The sequence below is a fragment of the Bombina bombina genome, chromosome 6 (genome assembly GCF_027579735.1).
Source record: "Bombina bombina isolate aBomBom1 chromosome 6, aBomBom1.pri, whole genome shotgun sequence".
NCBI classification, from domain to species: domain Eukaryota; kingdom Metazoa; phylum Chordata; class Amphibia; order Anura; family Bombinatoridae; genus Bombina; species Bombina bombina.
Genome location: NC_069504.1, coordinates 149,124,703 through 149,150,611, shown reverse-complemented (window position 1 = coordinate 149,150,611; position 25,909 = coordinate 149,124,703). Strand labels below are relative to the sequence as shown.

Below are 25,909 nucleotides of genomic sequence, written 5' to 3'. Positions count from 1 at the left end.
AAGGGGTGAGCTATATAAACAGCTCTGCTGTGGGTGCTCTCTTTGCCACTTCCTGTAGGGGAGGAGAATATCCCACAAGTAAGGATGAATCCGTGGAAAATAAAAAGTGAATTTTTTCAAAAGTGCGTAAAAACGTTAATTTGTCTTCAAAATTAACACAATCCTAAATAAGGCTTCCAAAAATTATTGTCCCCTAAGTATTAAGGGAGAAATTAACTGCTAAACAGTATATATAGCCATATATAATAAGTCAGCACAAAAATACCCTCTGCACCTCGCCACAGCTCTTCTGTGGCGCCTACCTGTCCCCAGGGTACTTCTAGAAGACTCAACAACAATCTGGAGAGGAAAGAACTCTGTTCAAGCTCCACCGGAGCTAAAGCCTGCTGCCTCCTAGCCAGAATACTGAGCGCGCGAAAATAAGCCCCGCCATCAGGACCGATGACCGAGTAGGCCCAAACAACCGCATGGAGAAGCGGTTAAGAAAACTAGCCATGTGGAATGATTACCCCAAATAACATACAACGGTCATAATGTAAAACACCACCATAAATATATTAATCCCCAGTGTCTTATAATGAAAATTGCCGCACATAGCCCTCATTATAATCCTTGCCCAAAATGTCAACAGAAAAAAATAAAAAATGAACAGGTTTCAGTAACACCCCCTTGCAAATAGGTCTACTGCTTACCCCTTTCCCTAAAAGGGAATACATTTTCATCCATTTTCTGACATACCAAGTCTCTTCATAATAAAAAGGCTGCACATACCTCAAATGCTGCAGACAGCATGAAACGGTCTCCACACTGAAGATGTCTCCTGTATTACCTTCAGATCTGTGGTAACCAACATGGATCTTAGTTACAGCTGCTAAGATCATCAACCTCAGGGCAGAATTCTTCCAAACCCCCCTGAGAAAAAACAGTACTCACAGGTACCATTAAAAATAAAAAACTTCTTGATTGAAGAAACTAACACTAACACCTCACTTTACCTCTTCCTAGTATAACACAGGCAAAGAGAATGACTGGAGGTGGAGGGGAAGGGAGGAGCTATATATACAGCTCTGCTGCTCTTTGCCACTTCCTGTTAGCAGGAGGATAATATCCCACAAGGATGAAATCCGTGGACTCGTCATATATTGTAGAAGAAATTGTGCTTTTATACAAAAAAACATAATCACCAAAAAGGGCGGGCCTCATGGACTCTTGACAATATGAAAGAAATGAATTTATCAGGTAAGTTCTTACATAAATTATGTTTTTTTTTTTTCATGTAATTGGCAAAAGAGTCCATGAGCTAGTGACGAATGGGAAAGAAATACCCAAGATGTGGAAGACCACAGAAGAGTCACTAGAAAGGGAGGGATAAAATAAAAACAGCCATTTACCCTGAAAACATTAAATCCACACAAAAATAAGTTTTTCTCATAATCTGAAGAAAAAAAACTTAAAACATAAGCAGAAGAATCAAAGTGAAACAGCTGCCTGAAAAACTTTTCTACCAAAAACTTCTTCAAAAGAAGCAAATACATCAGAATGGTAACATTAAGTAAATGAATGCAAAGAAAACCAAGTTGTTGCTTTGCAAATCTAAACAACCAAAGCTTCATTCTTAAAAAGCCAAAAAGTGGCTACTGAACTAGTAGAATGAGCAGTAATTCTCTGAAGCGAAGACTGACCCGTCTCCAAATAAGCTTTAAGAAACAAAAGCTTTAACCAAGACGGCAAAGAAATGGTAAAAGTTTTCTGACCTTCCTAGGACCAGAAAAAACAACAAATAGACTAGAAGTCTTCCTGAAACCTATAGTAGCTTTGACATAATATTTAAAAGCTCTAAGGATATCCAAAGAATGTAAACATTTCAAAAAAATAATTCTTAGGATTAGGACATAAGGAAGGAACAACAATTTCCCAACTAATGTTGTAAGAATTCACAACCTTAGGAAGAAATTTAAACGAAGTCCGCAAAACAGCCTTATCCTGATGAAAAATCAGAAAAGGAGACTGACAAGAGAGCAGACAATTCAGAAAACTTTTCTATCTGAAGAGATAGTCTCAAAATGAACAATACCTTCCGAGAAAATAGTCTAATATTCAAAGTATGCATAGGCTCAAAGAGAAGAGCCTGTATAACCTTAAAAAAACAATTTAAGACACTAAGGAGGAGAAATTGATAAAATAACAGACTTGCTACGAACAAAAATCTGAACAAAACAGTAAAGGCAAAGATGTGTCTCTAAAATACTTATAGACCAATCATAAACCAAACCATCGTGAAGAAATTGAAAAATTCTAGGAATTCTAAGAGAATGCCACAAGAATTTATGAGAACACTATAAAATATAAATTTATCAAACCTTATAATAAATGTTCTTTAAAACAGACTTATAAGCCTGCAACATAGTGATGTAAAGACTGATGGTTGAGATAATCCATCTCCCAAATGTCTAAACCGGAGATATAAATCATAAAGATTAGACAGGAGAGGAAAACCACCTAAGAACGTATTCAAGATACTTCTTAACTGCTAAGGAACTGTGAGTCCCTATTAAATGACTGACATATGCCACAATTGTGTCATTGTCAAAGAAAAAAATCTCTCCTAAAAGAAGCTAAACCTAGAAAGAGCTCTGAAATAGCACAGCGTTCAAATATCTATTGAAAACCTTGCCTCTTGAAGTTTCCAAACCCCTTGTGCTGTCAAAGACCCTCAGACAGCTATACAATCCAGGTAGGACGAACAAAAGGAGACCCCCTGAATAAAACGATGATAGACTAATCATCAAAAACAGAGAGAATAGAGTGTTAGGATTTAAAAATATTAACTGTGATATCTGAAAACAAACCCTGTATCAGATTCAGTATGCAAAGCAAAAAAGAAATCTCTGAAGAAAAACGAGCAAAGGGAACCACACCCGATGCTGCAGTTATGAGACCTAAAACTTTCATGCACAGTCACTGAAAGAAATTAACCAGACTGTAAGTAAAACAGACTAATGCCAGATACAATTGTTTTTTGTCTGATAAAGACAAAGACATGCACACAGAATCCATCTTAAAACCCAAAAAACAGAATTTATGCTTACCTGATAAATTACTTTCTCCAACGGTGTGTCCGGTCTACGGTGTCATCCTTACTTGTGGGAATATCTCTTCCCCAACAGGAAATGGCAAAGAGTCCCAGCAAAGCTGGCCATATAGTCCCTCCTAGGCTCCGCCCACCCCAGTCATTCGAACGACGGACAGGAGGAAAAATATAGGAGAAACCATATGGTACCGTGGTGACTGTAGTTAGAGAAAATAATTCATCAGACCTGATTAAAAAACCAGGGCGGGCCGTGGACCGGACACACCGTTGGAGAAAGTAATTTATCAGGTAAGCATAAATTCTGTTTTCTCCAACATTGGTGTGTCCGGTCCACAGCGTCATCCTTACTTGTGGGAACCAATAACAAAGCTTTAGGACACGGATGAAGGGAGGGAGCAAATCAGGTTACCTAAACGGAAGGCACCACGGCTTGCAAAACCTTTCTCCCAAAAATAGCCTCTGAAGAAGCAAAAGTATAAAATTTGTAAAATTTGGCAAAAGTGTGCAGTGAAGACCAAGTCGCTGCCTTACATATCTGGTCAACAGAAGCCTCGTTCTTGAAGGCCCATGTGGAAGCCACAGCCCTAGTGGAGTGAGTTGTGATTCTTTCAGGAGCCTGCCATCCGGCAGTCTCATAAGCCAATCAGATGATGCTTTTAAGCCAAAAGGAAAGAGAGGTAGAAGTCGCTTTTTGACCTCTCCTTTTACCAGAATAGACAACAAACAAAGAAGATGTTTGTCTGAAATCTTTTGTAGCCTCTAAATAGAATTTTAGAGCACGGACTACGTCCAGATTGTGTAACAAACGTTCCTTCTTTGAAACTGGATTCGGACATAAAGAAGGTACAACTATCTCCTGGTTAATATTCTTGTTAGAAACAACCTTTGGAAGAAAACCAGGCTTAGTACGCAAAACCACCTTATCTGCATGGAACACCAGATAGGGCGGAGAACACTGCAGAGCAGATAACTCTGAAACTCTTCTAGCAGAAGAAATAGCAACCAAAAACAAAACTTTCCAAGATAGTAACTTAATATCTATGGAATGTAGAGGTTCAAACGGAACCCCTTGAAGAACTGAAAGAACTAGATTTAGACTCCAGGGAGGAGTCAAAGGTCTGTAAACAGGCTTGATCCTAACCAGAGCCTGAACAAATGCTTGAACATCTGGCACAGCTGGCAGTCTTTTGTGTAGTAAGACAGATAAAGCAGAGATCTGTCCCTTTAGAGAACTTGCAGATAATCCTTTCTCCAAACCCTCTTGTAGAAAGGAGAGAATCTTAGGAATTTTTATCTTATTCCATGGGAATCCTTTGGATTCACACCAACAGATATATCTTTTCCATATTTTATGGTAAATCTTTCTAGTTACCGGTTTTCTGGCCTGAACCAGAGTATCTATCACAGAATCTGAAAACCCACGCTTTGATAGAATCAAGCGTTCAATCTCCAAGCCGTCAGCTGGAGGGAGACCAGATTTGGATGTTCGAATGGACCCTGAACAAGAAGGTCCTGTCTCAAAGGTAGCTTCCATGGTGGAACCGATGACATATTCACCAGGTCTGCATACCAAGTCCTGCGTGGCCACACAGGAGCTATCAAGATCACCGAGGCCCTCTCCTGTTTGATCCTGGATACCAGCCTGGGAATGAGAGGAAACGGTGGAAATACATAAGCTAGGTTGAAGGTCCAAGGTGCTACTAGTGCATCTACTAGAGTCGCCTTGGGATCCCTGGATCTGGACCCGTAGCAAGGAACCTTGAAGTTCTGACGAGACGCCATCAGATCCATGTCCGGAATGCCCCATAATTGAGTTAGTTGGGCAAAGATCTCCGGGTGGAGTTCCCACTCCCCCGGATGGAATGTCTGACGACTCAGATAATCCGCTTCCCAGTTTTCCACACCTGGGATGTGGATCGCAGATAGGTGGCAGGAGTGATCCTCCGCCCATTGAATTATTTTGGTCACTTCTTTCATCGCCAGGGAACTCCTTGTTCCCCCCTGATGATTGATATACGCAACAGTCGTCATGTTGTCTGATTGGAATCTTATGAATCTGGCCTTTGCTAGCTGAGGCCAAGCCCTGAGAGCATTGAAGATCGCTCTTAGTTCCAGAATGTTTATCGGGAGAAGAGACTCTTCCCGAGACCATAGTCCCTGAGCTTTCAGGGATTCCCAGACCGCGCCCCAGCCCACTAGACTGGCGTCGGTCGTGACAATGACCCACTCTGGTCTGCGGAAGCTCATTCCCTGGGATAGATGGTCCAGGGTCAGCCACCAACGGAGTGAATCTCTGGTCTTCTGATCTACCTGAATCATTGGAGACAAGTCTGTATAGTCCCCATTCCACTGTTTGAGCATGCACAGTTGTAATGGTCTTAGATGAATTCGTGCAAAAGGAACTATGTCCATTGCTGCAACCATCAACCCTACTACTTCCATGCACTGCGCTATGGAAGGACGTGGAACAGAGTGAATAACTTGACAAGTGCTTAGAAGTTTTGACTTTCTGACCTCTGTCAGAAAAATCCTCATTTCTAAGGAATCTATTATTGTTCCCAAGAAGGGAACTCTTGTTGACGGAGACAGAGAACTTTTTTCTATGTTCACCTTCCATCCGTGTGATCTGAGAAAGGCCAGAACGATGTCTGTATGAGCCTTTGCTTTTGACAGGGACGACGCTTGTATTAGAATGTCGTCCAAGTAAGGTACTACTGCAATGCCCCTCGGTCTTAGAACCGCTAGAAGGGACCCTAGTACCTTTGTGAAAATCCTTGGAGCAGTGGCGAACCCGAATGAGAGGGCCACAAACTGGTAATGTTTGTCCAGAAAGGCGAACCTTAGGAACTGATGATGTTCTTTGTGGATAGGAATATGTAGGTACGCATCCTTTAGATCCACGGTAGTCATAAATTGACCTTCCTGGATAGTGGGTAGAATCGCTCGATTGGTTTCCATCTTGAACGATGGTACCCTGAGAAATTTGTTTAGGATCTTCAAATCCAAAATTGGTCTGACAGTTCCCTCTTTTTTGGGAACTACGAACAGATTTGAATAAAATCCCATTCCTTGTTCCTTTATTAGAACTGGGTGTATCACTCCCATCTTTAACAGGTCTTCTACACAATGTAAGAACGCCTGTCTCTTTATTTGGTTTAAGGATAAGTGAGACATGTGGAACCTTCCCCTTGGGGGTAGTTCCCTGAATTCCAGAAGATAACCCTGAGAAACTATTTCTAGTGCCCAGGGATCCTGAACATCTCTTGCCCAAGCCTGAGCAAAGAGAGAGAGTCTGCCCCCTACTAGATCCGGTCCCGGATCGGGGGCTACTCCTACATGCTGTTTTGTTAGCAGCAGCAGGCTTCTTGGCCTGCTTACCCTTGTTCCAGCCTTGCATCGGTTTCTAGGCTGGTTTGGGTTGTGAGGCATTACCCTCTTGCTTAGAGGATGCAGAATTAGAGGCCGGTCCGTTCCTGAAATTGCGAAAGGAACGAAAATTAGACTTATTCTTGGCCTTGAAAGGCCTATCTTGTGGAAGGGCGTGGCCCTTTCCCCCAGTGATGTCTGAGATAATCTCTTTCAATTCTGGTCCAAATAGAGTTTTACCTTTGAAAGGGATGTTAAGCAATTTTGTCTTGGATGACACATCCGCTGACCAAGACTTTAGCCAAAGCGCTCTGCGCGCCACGATTGCAAACCCTGAATTTTTTGCCGCTAATCTAGCTAATTGCAAAGCGGCATCTAAAATAAAAGAGTTAGCCAACTTAAGTGCGTGAACTCTGTCCATAACCTCCTCATATGGAGTCTCTCTACTGAGCGACTTTTCTAGTTCCTCGAACCAGAACCACGCTGCTGTAGTGACAGGAACAATGCACGAAATGGGTTGTAGAAGGTACCCTTGCTGTACAAAAATCTTTTTAAGCAAACCCTCCAATTTTTTATCCATAGGATCTTTGAAAGCACAACTATCCTCGATAGGAATAGTAGTGCGCTTGTTTAGAGTAGAAACTGCCCCCTCGACCTTAGGGACTGTCTGCCATAAGTCCTTTCTGGGGTCGACCATAGGAAATAATTTCTTAAATATAGGGGGGGGGGAACAAAAGGTATGCCGGGCTTTTCCCACTCCTTATTCACTATGTCCACCACCCGCTTGGGTATAGGAAAAGCGTCGTGGTGCACCGGAACCTCTAGGAACTTGTCCATCTTACATAATTTCTCTGGAATGACCAAGTTGTCACAATCATCCAGAGTAGATAACACCTCTTTAAGCAGTGCGCGGAGATGTTCTAATTTAAATTTAAATGTCACAACATCAGGTTCAGCTTGATGAGAAATTTTTCCTGAATCTGAAATTTCCCCATCTGACAAAACCTCCCTCATGGCCACTTCAGATTGGTGTGAGGGTATGACAGAACAATTATCATCAGCGCCCTCCTGCTCTTCAGTGTTTAAAACAGAGCAATCACGCTTTCTCTGATATGTAGGCATTTTGGATAAAATATTTGCTATGGAGTTATCCATTACAGCCGTCATAAGCATTGGCGCGCTAGATGTACTAGGGGCCTCCTGCGTGGGCAAAACTGGTGTAGACACAGTAGGAGATGATGTAGTATCATGTTTACTCCCCTCATCTGAAGAATCATCTTGGGCAATTTCATTATCTGTGGCAGTACTGTCCTTACTTTGTTTGGACGCTATGGCACAATTATCACACAAATTTAAATGGGGAGACACATTGGCTTTCATACATATAGAACATAGCTTATCCGAAGGCACAGACATGTTAAACAGGCTTAAACTTGTCAATAAAGCACAAAAAACGTTTTAAAACAAAACCGTTACTGTCTCTTTAAATTTTAAACAGAAAACACTTTATTACTGAATATGTGAAAAAGTATGAAGGAATTGTTCAAAAATTACCAAAATTTCACCACAGTGTCTTAAAGCATTAAGAGTATTGCACACCAATTTTCAGAGCTTTAACCCCTAAAATAACGGAACCGGAGCCGTTTACAAATGTAACCCCTATACAGTCCCAGCTATAGCCTTTGCTGTGACCTAACCAAGCCCAGAGGGGAATACGATACCAAGTAACGCCTTCTAGAAACTTTTCCAGCTACTTTCAGATCCTCACACATGCATCTGCATGTCTTGCTCTCAAAAACAACTGCGCAGTAATGGCACGAAAATGAGGCTCAGCCTACAACTGGGAAGGCCCTCCCTGACTGGAAAAGGTGTCTAACATAGTGCCTGCCATTAAAAAACGTTCCCCAAGTTTATAAATGTGAATTATCAGCATAAACATGTATAAAATGCCCAAATAAAGCAATCAATTTAGCCCATAAAAGTGTCTACCAGTTTTATAGCCCATATTAAGCCCTTTATTCTCTTTACTTGACTAAGAAAATGGCTTACCGGTCCCCATGAGGGGAAATGACAGCCTTCCAGCATTACATGGTCTTGTTAGAAATATGGCTAGTCATACCTTAAGCAGAAAAGTCTGCTAACTGTTTCCCCCAACTGAAGTTACTTCATCTCAACAGTCCTATGTGGAAACAGCAATCGATTTTAGTTACTGTCTGCTAAAATCATCTTCCTCTCACAAACAGAAATCTTCATCCTTTTCTGTTTCAGAGTAAATAGTACATACCAGCACTATTTTAAAATAACAAACACTTGATAGAAGAATAAAAAACTACATTTAAACACCAAAAAACTCTTAACCATCTCCGTGGAGATGTTGCCTGTGCAACGGCAAAGAGAATGACTGGGGTGGGCGGAGCCTAGGAGGGACTATATGGCCAGCTTTGCTGGGACTCTTTGCCATTTCCTGTTGGGGAAGAGATATTCCCACAAGTAAGGATGACGCCGTGGACCGGACACACCAATGTTGGAGAAAAGTAAATTTATGCTTACCTGATAAATTAATTTCTTCTACGATACGACGAGTCCACGGATTTCATCCTTACTTGTGGGATATTCACCTCCTGCTAACAGGAAGTGGCAAAGAGCACCACAGCAGAGATGTATATATAGCTCCTCCCTTCCCTAAAAGATGCAGAGGTGACTGAAGTTACAAAAATATAATTTAAATCTGTCTGAAATAACGAGGGCCGTGGACTTGTATCGTCAAAGAAATTAATTTATCAGGTAAGCATAAAATTACTTTTCTTCTACAAGATACGACGAGTCCAAGGATTTAATCCTTACTTGTGGGATACAATACCAAAGCTAAAGCCTCAGAAGTAAAGTAAAGTAAAATTTGGAAAAAGTATGAAGAGATGACCAAGTCGCAGCCTTGCAAATCTGCTCAACAGAAGCATTATTTTTAAAAGCCCATGTGGAAGCCACAGCCCTAGTAGAATGAGCCGTAATTCTTTCAGGAAGCTGCTGTCCAGCAGTCTCATATGCCAGGCAGATGATACTCCTCAGCCAAAAAGAAAGAGGTAGCAGTAGCTTTCAGACCCATACGCTTTCTGGAATAAACAATGAATAATGAAGATGATTGACGGAAATCCTTAGTTGCCTGTAAATAAAATTTCAAGGCACGGACCACGTCCAGATTATGTAACAAACGCCCCTTCTAAGAAGGATTAGGACACAATGAAGGAACAACAATTTCCTGATTATTATTCTTATTTGAAACAACCTTAGGAAGGAATCCAGGTTTGGTACGCAAAACCACCTTATCAGAATGAAATATAAGATAAGGCGAATCACACTGTAACGCTGAAAGCTCAGAAACTCTACGAGCCGAAGAAATAGCAACCAAAAACAAAACTTTCCAAGATAATTTAATATCTATGGAATGCATGGGTTCAAACGGAACCCCTTGAAGAACTCTAAGAACTAAATTCAGACTTCCGGTGGGAGGGCTTGGCAGACGGCAGCAAGGAACGAGAGCTCCGCCATTAGAAATAATTAAACTTGCTATATACCTTGCTTTTTTGCTCCTGATCTGCCTCCCCGCAGCTATATCTTGTTGGGATTCCTTCACAGTGGACATCGGCGACTGACCAAAAGTGCTGCGCTAAGTTTAACAGCTACTTTATCCCCCGGTTGCGCTGCAGTGAATTTACCCACGTGGGCGGCCAGATTATATGGCGCCGCGATAGCAATATACTTTGAAGAGGCAGCATTGGAGGATCCGGGACTGAGTGGCGTCCCTTAGAAACCAGCTAGAAACCCAGGCGGTGATTGAGATGTGCCCAGATGACACCGCCAAACGCACTGGAGATCAGACACAACTTATGAAAGACCTGAAATCCTTCTTTCTCCCTAAAATGGAGAACCTGCAAGCAGGACTTGACACCTTAACTAGCGAGGTCAGGCAGTACTCTACCCGTATCTCTGAAGCAGAGGGCCGCATCTCTGAGATAGAAGACATACAGGCGGCATCTAGTAATTCCTTACAACAAATACTACGCCAGAATAAGTTACTGCAAGAGCGTGTGGAGGACCTGGAAAATCGCAGCCGCCGCAATAATCTGCGGGTGGTGGGTCTGCCTGAAAAAGTCAAGGGTAAGGATCTCCTGGCTTTTGCAGCTTTAATTTTGCCAAAGCTTCTGGGTATACCACACGATATATTGCCCTTGGATGTGGAGAGGGCTCACAGAGTAGGCCCTGAAAGAAATCTGGAAAACAACAACATGAAACCGAGACAAGTAATCTTCAGGTGTCTCAACTTCCAAGAGAAGCTGCGAATCTTAAGGGCTTATCGCCTCCAGAAAGAAGTTTTATATGAGGGCAATCGGCTATTGTAATTTCAAGATTTTTCTTCAGAGGTATCCAGGCAGCGGAAGGATTTCTCACCTATTTGCTCACGCTTGTATGAGCAGGGCCGACAAGTAGCTCTGCTTTTTCCAGCCAAGCTTCGCTTGCAAACCCCTGCAGGCCCTAAATACTTTCACTCCCCTCAGGCGGTGGAAAGGCGTGTGGGCCATGGGATTAACAACATCATTACCTACTCGGCCCAGTGTATATCAGTGTACTACGACTTGTCCTCTCCTACCCTGTATACTCACCAAATTGCACTCATTACAATGTATTACCTTTTCCTTTCACGGGGGGTGGGCGGTAGACTTGTTACATGGGAGTTTCACATACGTGTATTTCTATCTGGCCTTCTTGCTGCCTCCTCCGCGGGCGGAGTCCGCCTGTGGGCTGGGTGGCGAGGGGAGCAGACTTGGTAATTGCTTCACTGTATTGCATGTCGCCCGGTGTGTTGTGTATTGCTGTGGGACCCCTTATTATTCAATAGTTTGCACATATCCCCAGACATTACCATTACAATGTATCGCTAGATGTCTTTGCTGGGAGCTCATAGTTGCTTTATTGCTACAGGGAGGTCAACTTCTGGGAAATATTTGGGTTGCGGTGGGGATAAGGAGACCATTACTGTGGGAATACATTGGTTCATATGGTGGTATGGCTTATCTGGGAGAACTTTGCAAGTTTTGTTTCAGGTATGTGTGGATAAGACCCCTCGTAACATTGCTATATATGTTGGTTGGATGCCATGTCCAAGCATGTAGAATATAATGTATACCTTATTCTGGCCAAACTAGGCAACACATACCCTGATTCCACATATACACAGTTCAACTTTTTTTTTTTTTTTCTCTCTCTCTTCTTCTTCTCTCTCCTCCTTTCTTTTCTCCTCCCCGCCCTCTCTGAACCCATTCCTCTTATCCCCTCTATATGGATATAAATGACACTTAAATTGACGTCTTGGAACGTGGCGGGTATTAACTCCCCAGTAAAGAGGAGAGCGATCCTCTCTCATTTAAAAAAAACTAGACTCTGACATAGCGTTCCTTCAAGAGACCCACTTAACAGATACAGAACATGACAAATTAAAACAAAAATGGGTGGGATCGATCTCTTATCTATCTTATACTAGCTCAAGTAGAGGTTTGGCTGTTCTATTTGGTAAGCGCCTTTCATTTGAACTGTTGCAGACGTATAAGGATAAGGAGGGTAGATTTCTGATACTGAGGGTTAAAATTCAGGACACCATCTACGTTCTTTGCAATATTTATGCCCCCAACTCTAAAACTCTTGCCTTTTGGAACACTTTGACTCAAGCATTGACTCCTTTTGGTGATGCTCCACTTATTCTGGGGGGAGATTTTAATCTGACTCCAAGTCCGCAGCTGGATAGAACTTGGTTGGGTCCGGTAGACGCTAATGCTCGGCTTTCAAAACATAGGGGAAAATTTGAAACAAAGGTTTTCTCCAAACTACACTCAGATTTGGCGGTGTGCGACATCTGGAGAAGGAGACATCCTCTGGAAAGGAGCTATACATGCCTGTCCAAGGCGGCAGGCTCTCTATCTAGAATTGATATGTTCTGGATATCGGAAGGGTTAATTCCCAGGGTTAGTCAAGAGAAAATATACACTATCTTACTGTCAGATCATGCCCCAGTGGGACTGATACTGAAGCTCCACAGAAATAAGCCAAATAGGAATACGCTCAGATTCCCATCATACTTGTTGACCTCGGAGGCCTTCAAAAAATACCTCACACACTGCTGGAATGATTTCTATACAGAGAACCACCAGCACCTGGATCGACCACAGCTGTTCTGGGATACTGCCAAAGCAGTTCTAACAGGACATATTATCTCCTATGTAGCTAATTTAAAGCATAGGGCACAACAGAGACATAGTGAACTACAGAAGACCCTAGAACAGTCTTACCAAACTTACCATGTCTCCAAATCCAGGGACGCACAAGAGGCGTTCGTGTTGGCTAAGGAGGAGTTAGAGGCTTTCCTGAAACAGAAAGCGGTTTCTGACTTGTTGAAGTCGGCGATCAAATTCCACAGATATGGGAACAGATCGGGTAAGCTGCTGGCCAACCTAGTAAATAAAAGAGAGATGGGTCGAGAGGTTGCGGCTATACAGCTGAACGGCGATACATATAGGACACCTCTAGAGATAGAGGAGGGTTTTGCTCTCTACTATAAACAGCTGTACACTAGTCAATCAGAGCCTCCAACGGAGGTATTGGAACGATTCTGGCACTCAGTATCACTTCCAAAGTTAACAGATGACCAATTGGAGTCTCAACGCCCCCATCTCAGTGGAGGAGGTGCAGGCCACGATCAAATCCCTGTCTGTGGGTAAGGTAGCAGGTCCAGACGGACTCCCCATAGAACTTTATCGTCTGCTACTGCCGCAGGTGTCGCCCATACTTAATCAAGTGTACAATGGCCTCTTCAAGGAAGACAACCACCCTTCCGATACCTTTTCTTCGGCTCATATTACTCTACTTCCGAAGCCGGGGCGAGAACCGTTGGAGCCAGGATCATATCGTCCGATCTCGCTCTTAAATTCGGACTACAAGATCTTTACGAAGATTCTTGCAAATCGCCTAAAAGTTATCTTGCCTACTCTCCTTGACCCGGATCAAACTGGTTTTGTGTACCAGCGTACCCCGGTAACCAACTTAAGACGTGTGCTACATGTTATCAACTATTATTGGGAACGGGGGCAGAACCGTCCTGGAGGGGACAATTCGGAGGCATTTCTCCTCTCCCTAGATGCAGAGAAGGCCTTCGACCGTGTCGAATGGCCTTATCTATTTGATGTCCTGAATCACTTTAACTTCCGAGGCTCGTATATGGAGGTATTGAGGAAACTCTACGCAACCCCTACAGCTCATATCCTGGTTAATGGCTGTTTCTCCTCGAGCTTCTCTCTGGGGAGGGGCACTAGACAGGGGTGCCCCCTGTCTCCTCTGATCTTTGATCTGGCCCTGGAACACCTGGCAGTGACCCTGCGGCAAAATTTTCCGGGAATAACTTTGGGGAAGCGCGTACTTCATCTAGCACTGTACGCGGACGACATGTTGTTGTTTGTGGACTCCCCTAAGTCATCTATACCTAAGATTCTCGGGATATAAGGTGAACAACACTAAGTCCGAGATCTTGTGGCTACACAAACATACATCGGACACTACCCGGTACCCCTTTGTTGAGGTAACTGACTCCCTTACATACTTAGGTATTAACCTACATAAGAATCCACATAAAATATATGACCTCAACATTACCCGACAGTGCAACTCGATATGCTCTCGTTTGACAAGCTGGCATAACCTTCCGCTGAGTCTCACTGGACGTGTAAACTTATTTAAAATGTCACTATTACCTAGGCTCCTGTACCCACTGCTTGTTTTACCCTTCTTGATGACTAATGGAGATGTGAGGAGGCTCAATAGAGCTCTGAAATGCTTCATATGGAAGGGGAAAAAAAAACAGAATTGCAGCTAATAAACTGCATGCCTCATTTCTTAACGGTGGCTTGGGTCTGCCGCATATCCAATATTATAACTGGGCTGCTTTAATAAGACTAGTACTGGATTGGCAGCTGGACACTGCACACTTCTATGACAAACAGCTGGAGGAGGCGGTAATTGAGCGCTGTGGTCTGGCATACCTCCCATATTGCCAATCAGGGGATATACCCCAACACATAAAGAACTGGGCCAACTGTGCCCTTCACCTAAGTATATAGCTATTAGGGGCAACATTAAATTCCCAGGAGGAGATGAACATGCTCCATTTACCCTATGGGACGAGAGGGGACTGCGGAGGCTCGGGGATGCTTTGGATCCGCTGTCGCACACCGTCAGAACATTTCAGGACCTAAAAGCGTCCTTCAACCTCTCAAATCAACATTTTTATGCCTATCTGCAGCTTAGGCATTATATTAAAGCCTTAATGGACGCCAACCCAGGATTCTGGTATCAGGCCCCATTTGCAATTCCCCAAACTGCCTTCAAACTGGGGAACTTTTCTATGTCAGGGATATATCAGGAAATTCTTCGACCATGTAGTGCTAAGGCTCAGGTAGGCTTATTGGAAAAACTGAAATTGGACACTACAGCGGAGATATCCGTTCAGGATGTCAAAGACAGTCTCCTGAAAACCAAATCAGCAACTTTGGCACTGCCATTGAGGGAGGCACAAATTAGATTGATTAACAGGGACTATATCACCCCTAGTAGAAGGGCGAAATGGAACCCCCACCTCCCAAACCAATGCATAAAATGTCAGTTCCCCAATCCCTCTTTAGTCCACTACTTTTTTGACTGCCCCTTGCTTAAGAGATTCTGGGGATGCCTGCAATACTGGCTTAAGGTAACCATGAGTCTTGACATTTCATTCAATCCCACCAATATATCTGTTTACATGGACTAATATAGATAGTAAGAAACAGTCTCTACTGACTTTGTGTACACTACTTGCAAGACACTGTATTCTCACCCTATGGTGCTCTCGCTCCACACCTTCATTGACACAGTTTAAGAGGGTTCTCTTTAGGCACCTGCTTATTGAGAGACAAGATGCTTGCTGGGACACTAAACAGACTACAACCTTTTCTGAGGAAATGGAGATATCGTATAGAAAAGCTACCACCAGGACAGCAAAAACAAATTCTTAAACCCTTTGCACAGCATGAGATAGTGTTGGAGGGCATTCTGCGGGGAGAATGGGCCGCTTTAACTATCGAGGAGTCCCCCCAGAGCAGAACTGATGGGTCTGAGATGATTCTGATTGAATCTTTCTTTTGATTGCACCTAGGAGGTCCCCCTTCTCCTCTCCACACTACACCCACACCCTCTCCCCCCTCTCTTCTCTTTTCTTTCTTCCCTTTTTTTTTTTTTTTTTCTCTCTCTCTTCATTCTCTCCCACTTATACATCCTTACTACGTCATAGGGCTTGACATGTGAGGGTCAACATGATGGTATACTACTTAGGTAGCAAGGCACTTAGTTTTAATTGTTGTTAGATGTATTAGAAATGTTAAGTTGTTTTTCAAGTTTAAAAAAAAAAGAAAAAAGATATTGAGGGATACGTGCAACCATCCACTGGAAACTAATACCTGCTTTTCCTTGTAAACAACGAACGGTTCTACAGTACAGCTGTGTCATACTCTTCTATGTGGGTTTAATTAGTTGAAAACTTACATACACTGTCTATATATATCCTGTTAAATTTCTAGCTAATAAGTAGGTAATTCTCTTACATGAATGCTGAAACAATTGTATTTGTGGTACCTGTACTCATTTGTTGTATCCTCAATAATAAAAAACAAATTGAAAAAAAACAAATTGGAAAAAAAAAAAAAAAAAGAACTAAATTCAAACTCCAGGGAGGAGTAATTGGTCTAAACACAGGCTTAATTCTGGTTGGAGCCTGACAAAAAGACTGAACATCTGGAACATCTGCCAAACGTTTGTGAAGCCAAATTGACAAAGCAGAAATCTGTCCCTTTAAGGAACTCGCTGATAACCCTTTCTCCAATCCTTCTTGGAGAAAAGACAGAATCCTGGGAATCCTAACTTTACTCCATGAGTAACCCTTGGATTCACACCAAAAAAGATATTTACGCCATATATTATAATAGATCTTTCTAGTGAAAGGCTTACGTGCCTGTATCAAAGTATCAATGACTAAATCTGAGAATCCCCACTTAGATAAAGTCAAGCGTTCAATCTCCAAGCAGTCAGCTGCAGATAATTTAGATTTGGATGTTGGAAAGGTCCTTGAATGAGAATGTCCTGTCTCAATGGAAGTTTCCAAGGTGGCAGAGAGGACATGTCTACTAGATCCGCATACCAAGTCCTGTGTGGCCACGCAGGCGCGATCAGGATTACTGAAGCTCTCTCCTGTTTGATCCGAGCAATCACGCGTGGAAGGAGAGGAAATGGTGGAAACACATAAGCTAGGCTGAACGACCAAGGCACTGCAAAGGCATCTATCAGTTCTGCCTGGGGATCCCTTGACCTGGATCCGTATCTTGGAAGCTTGGCATTCTGACGAGATGCCATCAGATCCAATTCCGGTCTGCCCCATCGGAGAATCAGAGAGGCAAACACCTCCGGGTGGAGTTCCCACTCCCCCGGATGAAAGGTCTGTCGATTTAGAAAATCCTCTTCCCAGTTCTCTACTCCTGGGATGTAGATTGCCGACAGATAACAAGAGTGGGCCTCCGCCCATTGAATTATCTTGGATACTTCTTTCATCGCTAAGGAACTCCTCGTTCCCCCTTGATGATTGATATAAGCTACAGTTGTGATATTGTCCAACTGGAATCTGATGAATTTGTCCAAAGCCAACTGAGGCCACGCCTGAAGCGAATTGAATATTGCTCTCAATTCCAGAATATTGATTGGAAGTAGAGACTCCACCTGAGTCCATAAACCCTGAGCCTTCAGGGAATTCCAGACTACAGCCCAGGAGGCTGGCGTCCGTTGTCACTATCACCCACGAGGGTCTGCGGAAACACGTCCCCTGGGACAGATGATCCAGTGACAACCACCAAAGAAGAGTCTCTCTGGTCTATTGATCCAGATTTATCTGAGGAGATAAATTCGCATAGTCCCCATTCCACTGTCTGAGCATGCACAGCTGCAGTGGTCTCAGATGAAAACGAGCAAACGGAATGATGTCCATTGCAGCTACCATTAATCCAATTACCTTAATACACTGAGCCACTGATGGCCGAGGAATGGACTGAAGGGCTTGGCAAGTATTTAGAATCTTTGATTTTCTGATCGCGTTTCTCGGTTAACAAACCGTTTCATCAGGCATATCATACTCATTCCTAGCTCTGCCTTTTATACCCTACAGACAAACAATTGTATCGATTGTAAGGGGTCTGTGCCTAATTGATTCTCACATGTGTGGACTGTCAGGTGTCTCTGAGGCTAATTTGTTATTGAAAAGAAAGAATGTACTATGCAAATTAAAATTTTAAAATGTTAACCTTTCATATATAGAATTGTACATTCATATGTCATATGTAAAAAAGAAAAAGAATGTAGTCGATAATTGATATATTCCTGTGATTCATATTCATATTATTGATTAGAAATATCACAGGAATATATCAATTATCGACTACATTCTTTTTCTTTTTTCTTTTTTACATATGACATATGAATGCACAATTCTATACATAAAAGGTTAACATTTTAAAATTTCAATTTCCATAGGATGCGTGAGAGAAAAAATCTTCTCACAGGAGGTCTTACTCTGAATCCTATTCGATACCCCTGAGAGATAATGCTCTGAATCCATTGATTTTGGACAGAATTTATCCAAACATCCTTGAAAAACCTTAATCTGCCCCATACCAGCTGAGCTGGAATGAGAGCCGCACCTTCATGCGGACTTAGGGGCTGACTTTGGTTTCTTAAATGGCTTGGATTTATTCCAATTTGAGGAAGGCTTCCAATTGAAAGCAGATTCCTTGGGCGAAGGATTAGGTTTTTGTTCCTAATTTTGACGAAAGGAACGAAAACGGTTAGAAGCCTTAGATTTACCCTTAGGTCTTTTATCCTGAGGCAAAAAAACTCCCTTCCCCCCAGTAATAGTTGAAATAATAGAATCCAACTGAGAACCAAATAAATTATTACCTTGGAAAGAAAGAGATAGCAATCTAGATTTAGATGTCATATCAGCATTCCAAGATTTAAGCCACAAAGCTCTTCTAGCTAAAATAACTAAAGACATGGATCTAACCTCAATTTTGATAATATCAAAAATGGCATCACAAATAAAATGATTAGCATGTTGCAGTAAGCGAACAATGCTAGATATGTCAGAATCCAATTCTTGTTGCGCTAAATTTTCCAACCAAAAAGTTGATGCAGCTACAACATCAGCTAAAGAAATTGCAGGCCTGAGAAGATGACCTGAATATAAAAAAGCTTTCCTTAGATAAGATTCATGTTTCCTATCTAAAGGATCCTTAAAAGAAGTACTATCTTCCAAAGGAATAGTGGTATGTTTAGCAAGAGTAGAAATAGGCCCATCAACTTTGGGGATCTTTTCCCAAAACTCTATTGAAATTGCTGGTAAAGGATACAATTTTTTAAACCTTGAAGAAGGAATGAAAGAAGTACCCGGCTTATTCCATTCGTTAGAAATCATATCAGAAATAGAAAAAACCTCTGGAGTAACCACAGGAGGTTTAAAAACAGAATTTAAACGTTTACTAGTTTTAAGGTCAAGAGGACTAGTTTCCTCAATATCCAAAGTAATTAACACTTCTTTTAACAAAGAACGAATATACTCCATTTTAAATAAATAAGTAGATTTGTCAGTGTATATGAGGAATGATCTTCTGAATCAGATAGATCCTCATCAGAGGAGGATAATTCATTATGTTGTCGGTCATTTGAAATTTCATCAATCTTATGAGAAGTTTTAAAAGACCTTTTACGTTTATTAGAAGGCGGAAAAGCAGACAGGGCCTTCTGAATAGAATCAGTAACAAATTCTTTAAAATTCATAGGAATATCATGTACATTATAAGTTGTAGGAACTGCAACCGGCAATCTACTATTACTGATGGACACATTATCTGCATGTAAAAGTTTATCATGACAACTATTACAAATGACATTTGGAGATATAATCTCCACAAGTTTACAACAAATGCACTTAGCTTTGGAAGAACCGATATCAGGCAGCAAAGTTCCAACAGATACTTCTGAGACAGGATCAGATTGAGACATCTTGCAGAATGTAAAAGAAAAAACAACATATAAAGCAAAATGATCAATATCCTTATATGGCAGTTTCAGGAATGGGAAAAAATGCAAATAGCATAGCCCTCTGACATAGAAAAAGGCAAGAGGCAAACAGCAATGGGGCAAATAAATAATGAAAAAAGTTTGGCAGCAAGTACGACGCACAACGTAACGTAAAACATTTTGGGCCCCAACCATGTACGGAAATGACACACTCGCGTTGCGTCAAAATGCAAGAGGCAAATAGTAATGGGGTGACAAAATAATAAAAAATTTGGCGCCAAGTATGACGCACAGCGTAACTGAAAATATTTTGCCGCCTATAACGTCCAGATACTCGTGTCACTAACGACGCAACCTTGTGTAAGGAACTCGGAAAAATGACGAACTTGCGATATCCCACAAGGAAAAGCATAAAATCAAAAGGCGATACTCCCTTCACATCCTTCTGACAAACACTGTACTCTGAGAGGAATTGGGCTTCAATATGCTGAGAAGCGCTTATCATAGAAGAAAAATCAAGCACAAACTAACTTCACCACCTCCATAGGGAGGCAAAATTTGTAAAACTGAATTGTGGGTGTGGTGAGGGGTGTATTTATAGGCATTTAAAGTTTGGGAAACTTTGCCCCTACTGGTAGGATTGTATATCCCATACGTCACTAGCTCATGGACTCTTGCCAATTACATGAAAGAAACTGGCCTTGCAGAGTTTCCTATAATTGTTGCCAGAGTGAAGGCCTATCTTCAAATATAACAGTAAAAAAGGGATTACTCTGAATTCCATTTTCCTTGTACATACTGCCCCTTATGCAAACTGATGGAATCTATCTTCATTTGAACCCAAAATGGGGTTATGTTAATGTAAAGTGTGAGAGACTGGAAACCTTAAACCACTAATACAAATTTTTTAAATGACACATAATGGGAACCCTCTGAGAAAAACTGTCTTTTTTTCAATTCCTCGTGAAATGCTGTTTTTAAACATTTTCTCATCTAACAACGTGAATAGTTTAAGCCAATGTTCTAGTATCGTCGATATGGCTCTAATTAAGAGAAAACTGGACTACAAAAACTGGTCAGATATAAGAAAATGTGTTGAATCTTCTAAAGGTGGAATGGACACTATGCCCTTCTTCTAAGGAATACAGTTTCATGAAATAGGATAATCTATTTTTTGTTTTGTTTATTGTCAAGCCATGGGACTAAAGAATATGTAACAGTGTGTGTGTGTGTGTGTGTGTGTGTGTGTGTGTGTGTGTGTGTGTGTGTAAAAAAACACTTGTTCCTCAGAACTGGCTACAAAGAGATTAGTTAGGATAGTGAAGTACAAATCTTCCATTCTACTAAACAACAAGCTTGAGATTCTAATTATGGAAAATTTAAACATTTATTTCAGCAAACTCTTTATAATGCTAGGTTTACTTTCATACCCACTATTTACTATTTTAATAAAATTATAAATAGTAACGGGTTCAAGGAAAATAAGGGCTTCAGTATCCAAGTTGTCATATTACGAATCAGTGTCTTAAGCATTTAAAGGGACAGTAAAGTCAAAATTAAAAAAACTTTCATGATTCGGATACAGCATGTAATTTTAAATAACTTTCCAATTTACTTGTTATAAAATTTGCTTTGTTCTCTTGGTATCTTTTATTGAAGATTAAAATTAGGTAGGTTCATAAGAGATCAGGAGTGCGCACGTGTCTTTAGTACTCTATGGCAGCAGTGTTTTGCAAAATTGTATAACAAAGCTATAAATGTCGCAAAACACTACTGCCATAGAGTACTAAAGACACGTGCACACTCCTGAGTAGATTGGAAAGTTGTGTAAAATTGCATTCTCTATCTGAATCATGAAAGTTTAATTTTGACTTTACTGTCCCTTTAAAACAGAGGATTTAGAATTATATTCTGTATCAGTATATATGGAACCAACAAATTGCTCGCCAACTGAAAATTTTAACTAGCTCCGTACCTTTTCTTTTCTGTCTGCACAAGATGGTCTGCAGCTCTCTGTAGTAATAACTTGCGGGGACTGTAACACCAAGATCTCCGGAAACAGAACTGATTATTTACATATTAAGAAAGAAAATCAGATTATACCAGAGGTAACAGTACTCACACACTCTTAAATTAAGTTTACATGAATAAAGAATTATAGGCATTTAAACAGTTAATCATTTTGTCTTCCAAATGTAGTTATCTATTTCATCCTGAGACATCACTGCAAATAAAAAAAATCTACTACTACTACTACTAATAATAATATAAAAAAATAGTATCTTAACTTAGTGATCCTATTTCTAAAAAGGAAATTTATTTTTACCTGATAAATGTATTTATTTTACGATATGACGAGTCCACGGATTTCAAAGGAGGAGGCAAAGAGCACCACAGCAGAGCTGTATATATAGCTCCTCCCTTCCCTCCCACTCCAGTCATTTGACCGAAGTTAGGAAGAGAAAGGAAAAGCCAAGGTGCAGAGGTGACTGAAGTTTAACCAAAATAAAAACCTGTCTGAAAAACTGACAGGGCGGGCCGTGGACTCGTCATATCGTAAAATAAATAAATTTATCAGGTAAGCATAAATTTCCTTTTCTTTTACAAGATATGACAAGTCAACGGATTTCATCCTTACTTGTGGGATACAATACCAAAGCTATAGGACACGGATGAAAGGGAGGGACAAGACAGGAACCTAAACGGAAGGCACCACTGCTTGAAGAACCTTTCTCCCAAAAACAGCCTCTGACGAGGCAAAAGTATCAAATTTGGAAAAAGTGTGAAGAGACGACCAAGTTGCAGCCTTGCAAATCTGTTCAACAGAAGCATCGTTCTTAAATGCCCATGAGGAAGCCACAGCACTAGTAGAATGAGCCGTAATTCTTTCAGGAGGCTGCTGTCCAGCAGTCTCATATGCAAGACGGATGATACTCTTCAGCCAAAAAGAAAGAGGTAGCCGTAGCTTTCTGGCCCCTAAGCTTTCCAGAAAAAACAAAAATAATGAAGATGATTGACGGAAATCCTTAGTCGCCTGCAAGTAAAACTTCAGGGCACGAACCACGTCTAAGTTATGTAACAGACGCTCCTTCTTAGAAGAATGGTTAGGACACAAGGAAGGAAAAACAATTTCCTGATTAATATTCTTATTAGAAACAACCTTAGGAAGGAAACTAGGTTTAGTACGTAAGACCACAAAATAAAAAACTTTTTTGCGCAAACAAATGCTAAAGTTTATAAGTAAAAAAGGGGTTAATAAAAATTCTTGTATTATCTCAGAGTGGACAAAGTCCCAAAGAATTATTAATTAGGGAAATATATATTTCTCTTTTCACAAACACAATTCACTCAAAGATTTGGGCATACATTAGTGCATAAATAGATCCAATGACCAGTGTTACCAAATCAAAAGAATGTAATTTTAATAAATACATAAAATTATTCAGAATGAATAAAATTGAATACAGTAAAAATTCATTAAAAGTTAATTAAAAATTCATTACTTTACTTAATTGGCCAAAATTCATAAGGAATACAATATACATAAAAATAACAAATACAATTGTAATACAAATCAATAAAAAAACATAAAAAAACGGATACACTTTTCCCTGTAAAAAATGCAACTATGTACTCGACAGAGAACAAATTACACAAATGTTAGCTTCCAAAGGAATGTTCCTTATCCTTATTGGCGTAGATGGAAACTTTTAAGGAAACTCCAAAGCATTCCCAGATGGTGAGTGGGTAGTTTAACCTCCAGATGCCCTCCAATTTACACATAAGTAAGCAGGTGTCGGCGTAGTCTCCCCGGCTCTCCCGCTTCCAGATGACCCTTATGGAAACCTCCTGCACCTGTCACTATAGATGTGTTCTAGGAAACCCGTTCGGCCGTTAGAGTAGAAGCCAGAGGAGATAATTGAGCGCCAAAAGAGATGCAGCACCTGAACAAATAACAAGACTACGAAAGAGTCCTTAAATTCAAAAGTCAGGTGATGCAAACAGGAATCTATGTCAAACACTGAGCAACGCGTTTCAAATCTTTGTCAAGCTCAGTTAGCACATCTACAAACTTGGCTTCTTATACCCCCACACTCCTTAAAGGGATAGCCATTGATTAATTCATATTCCATTAAATACTGTTTTGTTCATGCAATATTGTCAATTTCTCAAAATAATATACATAAATAACAGTTGTAAATGCATTAGCAATTTAAACAAAAATAAATAAGCTTAAAGAAAAATAAGAATTAGCACAATTTGAGCACATTACAAGAAACTTCATAAACATTCTTTCCATTGATAACTTTTACATTGTAAGTAAATAATTCATTCAGAATTCTATATCAAATCTTAAAATCAAAATTACACAGATTCTACAAAATAGCATATTACAAGAAACTAACGGCTAGATTTGGAGTTTGGCGGTAAAAGGGCTGTTAACGCTCCGCGGGTTTTTTTCTGGCCGCACCATAAATTTAACTCTGGTATCGAGAGTTCAAACAAATGCTGCGTTAGGCTCCAAAAAAGGAGCGTAGAGCATATTTACCGCAAATGCAACTCTCGATACCAGAGTTGCTTACGGACGCGGCCGGCCTCAAAAACGTGCTCGTGCACGATTCTCCCATAGGAAACAATGGGGCTGTTTGAGCTGAAAAAAAACCTAACACCTGCAAAAAAGCAGCGTTCAGCTCCTAACGCAGCCCCATTGTTTCCTATGGGGAAACACTTCCTACGTCTGCACCTAACACTCTAACATGTACCCCGAGTCTAAACACCCCTAGCCTTACACTTATTAACCCCTAATCTGCCGCCCCCGCTATCGCTGACCCCTGCATTACACTTTTAACCCCTAATCTGCCGCTCCGTAAACCGCCGCCACCTACGTTATCCCTATGTACCCCTAATCTGCTGCCCTAACATCGCCGACCCCTATGTTATATTTATTAACCCCTAATCTGCCCCCCACAACGTCGCCGACACCTACCTACACTTATTAACCCCTAATCTGCCGAGCGGACCTGAGCGCTACTATAATAAAGTTATTAACCCCTAATCCGCCTCACTAACCCTATCATAAATAGTATTAACCCCTAATCTGCCCTCCCTAACATCGCCGACACCTACCTTCAATTATTAACCCCTAATCTGCCGACCGGAGCTCACCGCTATTCTAATAAATGTATTAACCCCTAAAGCTAAGTCTAACCCTAACACTAACACCCCCCTAAGTTAAATATAATTTTTATCTAACGAAATAAATTAACTCTTATTAAATAAATGATTCCTATTTAAAGCTAAATACTTACCTGTAAAATAAACCCTAATATAGCTACAATATAAATTACATTTATATTATAGCTATTTTAGGATTAATATTTATTTTACAGGTAACTTTGTATTTATTTTAACCAGGTACAATAGCTATTAAATAGTTAAGAACTATTTAATAGTTACCTAGTTAAAATAATTACAAATTTACCTGTAAAATAAATCCTAACCTAAGATATAATTAAACCTAACACTACCCTATCAATAAAATAATTAAATAAACTACCTACAATTACCTACAATTAACCTAACACTACACTATCAATAAATTAATTAAACACAATTGCTACAAATAAATACAATTAAATAAACTATCTAAAGTACAAAAAATAAAAAAGAACTAAGTTACAGAAAATAAAAAAATATTTACAAACATAAGAAAAATATTACAACAATTTTAAACTAATTACACCTACTCTAAGCCCCCTAATAAAATAACAAAGACCCCCAAAATAAAAAATTCCCTACCCTATTCTAAAATACAAAAATTACAAGCTCTTTTACCTTACCAGCCCTGAACAGGGCCCTTTGCGGGGCATGCCCCAAGAATTTCAGCTCTTTTGCCTGTAAAAAAAAACATACAATACCCCCCCCCCAACATTACAACCCACCACCCACATACCCCTAATCTAACCCAAACCCCCTTAAATAAACCTAACACTAATCCCCTGAAGATATTCCTACCTTGTCTTCACCATCCAGGTATCACCGATCCGTCCTGGCTCCAAGATCTTCATCCAACCCAAGCGGGGGTTGGCGATCCATAATCCGGTGCTCCAAAGTCTTCCTCCTATCCGGCAAGAAGAGGACATCCGGACCGGCAAACATCTTCTCCAAGCGGCATCTTCTATGTTCTTCCATCCGATGACGACCGGCTCCATCTTGAAGACCTCCAGCGCGGATCCATCCTCTTCTTCCGACGACTAGACG

General features: G+C 40.8%; 1 protein-coding gene across 1 annotated transcript in view; it reads right to left on the bottom strand.

The window, feature by feature from the left end:
- The window catches only part of MOV10L1 (Mov10 like RISC complex RNA helicase 1), a 1,168,229-nt gene that overhangs the window by 753,238 nt on the left and 389,082 nt on the right, over positions 1 to 25,909 (bottom strand). The window contains exon 13 of the mRNA XM_053719185.1: positions 21,624 to 21,712. Coding sequence (XP_053575160.1) covers positions 21,624 to 21,712 — 89 coding nt within the window. The remainder of the gene's footprint in view (positions 1 to 21,623; positions 21,713 to 25,909) is intronic.